Raw genomic sequence first — 5,385 nt, forward strand, 5'->3', positions numbered from 1 at the left:
TCTGCGTCAGAGTACATGTCACGCACCGCATCCTATACATCTTTTGACGTGGGAAGAAATAGATATGCCTTCCCAATTGCGGGTTTCATGGAGTTGATCAACCACGCAGTCACCAACGAGTTTTCCGATCTCCATCTTTGCAGTAAGACGGCGTTGGTTGAGGCTCGTTGCCGCTTTTCACCGGAAAGATAGCCGAGTTTTCCTTTCCCATCAATAATCAACTTAATCGACCGAGCCCATTCTCTATAATTTTTACCAATCAATTTTTCCACAGTAAGTTGAATGGAAGAGTTGTCCAGTCCGCTTGAGCCCATGGATGCAAGGGATTCTTCCTTGCTAATTTGAGGCTCCTGTGTCGTTGACTGACTGTTCTCCTCTGAATGTTCTGCCATTTTCGGTTGACGGCTAGGTTAGTCACGACCTGATACCATGTGATTTAAGGCTAAATAGAGAAGCGAAAAATAATTCTTGTTATTCCACATAAGGTTTACAATCCAAGGCTTCTATATATACTATACAAACGGGGAAGAAATAAGGTAAATATCTATGCAAGGAAAAAATAAAATTTCCTAATCTTAATATGGTAATACAATAATAAATCAATTCACAATCTATCCCACCATAATTACGGGATTTCTACAATCTATTATGAACCATTTGCATTGATTGCCAGGCTGCTTAAAATTTTCTATGAATGATATGAAGAGAACAATTTTAGCTGGTGTTTTTTTTTATTTTTTTATTTTTTGTGGATGTTAACTGTGATATATCTAATGATGAACTACATATGCACTGCTAGGAGAAATTTACTCATTTCCTTGATCTGGTTTTATGTTCAGCTTGATTATTCTTAAGCTGTCTACCTCTCAACATTTTTAGTAACTGTTATTTGATGGGTTTAGCCGCTGGTGATTTTCTGAAGAACCAGGTTTGGGTTGCCCAAGTGGTTCTATTGTCATTTGGATGACTTATTGCCTATTACAATTGTTATATCTTCAAGATGGGTAGTAATACCGGTAAGGAGACAAGGCATTTGTGCTTCAAGATGGCTATCAGAATTTTAATTATACTAAGTACCTGATACAAACTATCCAGTTATATATCAACTCTGCTAAGGTATAATAGAAATGGATCAAACAACTAACAAACATAATTTCATAAAGACAATATTAACTGATATACATATAGCACTTTCTAATAAGTTTAAACTTTTAAGATGGGTTCAAGTCTCGCCACCATCCATTTAGTAGAAATAGTGCATGTGTCAAGCTTTGATGGGCAAAAAAAATGAATCCCACCTACATGTGAAGGGCGATTTGAAGACAATATTTAAATGATAATCATGTAGCTCTCTCTCTAATAGTTTAAGCTTTTGGATCAAGTGGTTCAACACTTATCTTCACCTGTTAGTGTGCAAAGAGAAAGCATCCAGTATTTCTATTTGTTACTCCAAAGTGATGTTTGTAATGTTTTTGGATCTATTTTTTGCAAACAAGAACGAGGAGAAACTATTAGTTGCTTCTATCTATGTTAAATTTCCATATGAAGCAACTGTAAAACATGGTGCATATTCATGCAAATTTCATTTTCGTCTTTTCGTTTCCCCTTCTATCAACTGATTTTATTTTTTGGCGCACACAATTCTTGTATTTCACATAGCAAAGTGATCTTATTGGCAGGCAAGGCAATCTCTTATAGTCCGAGGCCTTTTCCCAATGCTTGCAGATCCTCGACATCCTGTAAGATATCTTCCTCGTGCATATTTTTCATTTTTATTAGAAGATGAAGCCACTTAGATCATCCCTGTATTCTGCATTTTGATGATTACTTCCCCTAAATATGTACGTTTGAAAGAATTAGTACAACTAGGTATCAAATTCAATGTTTGGAAAGGCTATTGATGAGACTTAGCCAGACTGAGTTATGGTATCTGTTTAGCTTACATGTACAATACAGTTCTACTTCTACATGCTTTATATATTCCCCTGATTATGCACACTTCAATAATGCTTAGAAATTATTGTCGAAGATGTCAGGGATTAGTATTCACTTGTATTCAGTTAAATGTCTACTGCATGTTATACTCATCATAATCCACCTTGATTTTTAGATCATCATCATATTTACCCTATAGTATTTGGTCAAAGACAAACTTGGATCATAAAAATCCTGAAGGAACAAAAGTTACCTTCAGAAGGGAAAATGCATGTGAAGTAATAGAATGTCAAGTAGGGTGCCCTTAACCGAAACTTGAGATAACTAAAATTCCAAAATGTTTGTTAGTCTTCATGCAATTGAAAAGCAAGCTTGCACTCGAAAATTTTCCTTGAGGATCTTTGTGGAAGTGGAGATCAGCTGCAAAACTATTCGGTTGTTATTAATTCAAACTATGCCTTATTAATTCATACTATGCCCAACAGATGTTTTTCCATTGGGGTAGCTGCTCAGCCTGAAATATCCAATTTTGAAGACATAATAGATCTTTATCTGCACAAATTTTGATTAGAAATTTAGGTCCCAGTTTATTCAAAATTTTGCTTTTTAGTTCCGAAACTTTTGTTATTGTGCCTCATGTATTCACGCTTTATCCTGCAGGCTGAGCCTACAAATGCAACAAATGAGTCAGTATTGAAGGTAGCTTTGGATCATGGCAAGGCATCCGGTATTATAAAACCACATGATCGAGTTGTTGTTTGCCAGAAAGTTGGTGATGCATCCGTCGTGAAAATCATTGAACTTGAAGACTAGACATACCAATTCCACGTGCCGTATGTTGTTCGTTCAGAAAACCTTAGTACTCAAGTCTCTTGAAACCGCTCTCTACAACGAACTCATTAGGTGACATGAGTTGTTGTGTACCATGTTTCTTGTACGTATATCAGGACAGTAATATGCTTTGTACCTCTGAAGTATTATTCGTCTTTTCTTTGTAATGAATCCAGTCGTATCGTGTGTTAATCTAAGAGCACAGGAATGCGGTGTGCACTTCCAACTTTATAATAAAAAGTCACCTATCCCTTAGTGGAGAATATGGCATTTTCTTAATCTTATCAACTTAGAAGCCAGATGTGTTGTTCTCTCAACTGTCTCATACACGCGTTTAAGCGAGTCTATGGGGTTCTGTTGTGATAGGTAGGCAGCTATTTTTTACACAAAAGATCTCAAGTACTAAGATAAAAATCAAGAATATCGATGTGAAGTATAACCACGCTTACACGAGTCACGTAAGATCTCTTAGATTGTAATATAATATTGTTATAATGTACTTCAAAGTGTTTTTTAAGTACTTGTGATTGTCTCTAATCTGGTCTTTATTAGGCATATATATGATATATCCAACAGACGGCAACAGTAAATGTATTATAAGAGCAGACAATATGATCAGCAGAAGAAATAAACACAACAATCTATTGTTGTATTATAAAAAACGTGGATAAATTCCCATCGTGTACATTATTTCTCTATAAGGCATCTGCCCGAGTAATCTATGTCCTGAATAGACCATCTCAGAACAATTGGTGCCAAATATTGACGAAAACTCTCAGAATCGGACCTTGTGATTCGAAAAAAATCTTTGAAATAAAAATTGGCACATCAGAAGTAACATTGCAAATACCTGGAAATTAATTATCATGAGCATTGAAAAATTCCGATTGGGATCTGAATGATCTCTCTTCTTGTAAAAATTCTGCAGGAGTTCATTGTCTACAAGACTCTTAGTAGATATGAGGATAACGTAAGCATCATTCACAGAAGAAGTCTTCCAAAATGGCCTTATAAGCTATTAGGTCCTCAACATTGAAAGTAGAGTGGTAACCAAGGTGTGGTGGAATGTCAACAACATATGCATTTGGACCAATCTGTTTTAAAATCTTAAAAGGACCAGCACTACGAGTTTGCAATTTGGAGGCGGGTCCATGTAGACGCCGCTCTGGCCTAATGCGGACCATAACGTAATCCCCAATGTTAAACTCATTGTGTCGTTTATGCAAATCAGCTTGGAGTTTATATTTTACATTACTAGCTTCAAGTTGTTTATTGATCTCAATATGCAAATCATGAAGATGTTGTGCAAATACTTCAGCTGACACTGACACTCTAGCATGTGGGGACATAAGGATGAGATCTAACGGTTTCCTAGGCTTGTACCTATGAACGGCTTCAAATGGACACATACCTAATGAACGATTTATAGAGCTATTATACGCAATTTGAGCTATAGGAAGGATCAAATCCCAATTTTGAAGATTTTCCCGAACCAGACAACGTAATATGTTACCAAGACTTCGATTAACTACTTCAGTTTGACCGTCAGTCTGAGGGTGGTAAGCCGTAGAAAATTTCAATTTGGTACCCATCTTTTGCCACAAAGTCCTCCAAAAATGGCTAGTGAAACGAACATCCCTATCGGACACAATGGTCTTAGGAAGCCCATACAATTCAACAATCTCATTAAAGAACAACATAGCCACCTTAGACGCATCTGAGGTCTTGCTACAGGAGACAAAATGAGCTATTTTCGAAAAACGATCGACAACCACAAAAATAGAATCATGTTTCTTTGGGGTGCGTGGAAGGCCTAATACAAAATCCATACTAACATCTTGCCAAGGACAATTGGGGACGAGAAGAGGGGTGCATAGGCCTGTGTTTTGCCTCTTCTGTTTACTCAATTGACAAGTGTTACATGTACTAACAATCTTAACCACATCTTTCTTCAAGCTAGGCCAACAGAATTGGCGTTCAACTTCCTCTATGATCTTATCACATCCAAAGTGACTGGCTAACCCTCCTGCATGAATTTTCCACACTATGAAATCTCGCACTGAAGTTTGAGGGATGCACAATTTATTGGCTCGAAAGAGATAACCCTCCTCAAGTCGGAAGTCATCTGTGGTGTTTGATTGTTTCCTTTGCAAATCGAGAAAGATATCCTTAAAATCGGGACATGCCTCGTAATCCACCTTAAGCCTTTCAAAATCGATGACCTTGACACTCATGATCGACAAAAGGGAGACACGACGACTTAATGCATCAACTGTTTAGTTCTCCACGCCCTTCTTGTGTTTTAAAACTAATGAATAGGCCTGTAAATATTCAATCCACCGACCATGCCTAGAGCTTAATCTTTTCTAGGAGTTGAGGTAATGGAGGGCCTCGTGGTCTGAATAAAGGACAAATTCCTGGGGCCACAAATAGTGGCGCCAATTTCGCAAAACCTGGACCATCGCATACAATTCTTTATCATAAGTCAAATACCATTGTTTGACTTCATTTAACTTCTCACTGAAGTAGGCAACAGGGTGACGATCCTGACTCAAGACTCCGCCTATACCTATCCCGGAGGCATCACATTCAACTTCAAAGACTTTGGAAAAGTCGGGA

At 37.4% G+C, this 5,385-nt stretch overlaps 1 protein-coding gene across 1 annotated transcript in view; it reads left to right on the forward strand.

Moving 5' to 3' along the window:
• The window catches only part of LOC111378565 (pyruvate kinase 1, cytosolic-like), a 16,739-nt gene extending 13,694 nt beyond the window's left edge, over positions 1-3,045 (forward strand). Inside the window, exons 15-16 of the mRNA XM_023001818.1 lie at positions 1,680-1,739; positions 2,596-3,045. Of these exons, the coding sequence (XP_022857586.1) occupies positions 1,680-1,739; positions 2,596-2,748 (213 nt within the window). The 3' untranslated portion in view covers positions 2,749-3,045. The remainder of the gene's footprint in view (positions 1-1,679; positions 1,740-2,595) is intronic.
• The last annotated feature ends 2,340 nt before the right edge of the window (positions 3,046-5,385 follow it).

This window comes from Olea europaea, chromosome 1, assembly GCF_002742605.1.
Source record: "Olea europaea var. sylvestris chromosome 1, O_europaea_v1, whole genome shotgun sequence".
Lineage (NCBI taxonomy): Eukaryota > Viridiplantae > Streptophyta > Magnoliopsida > Lamiales > Oleaceae > Olea > Olea europaea.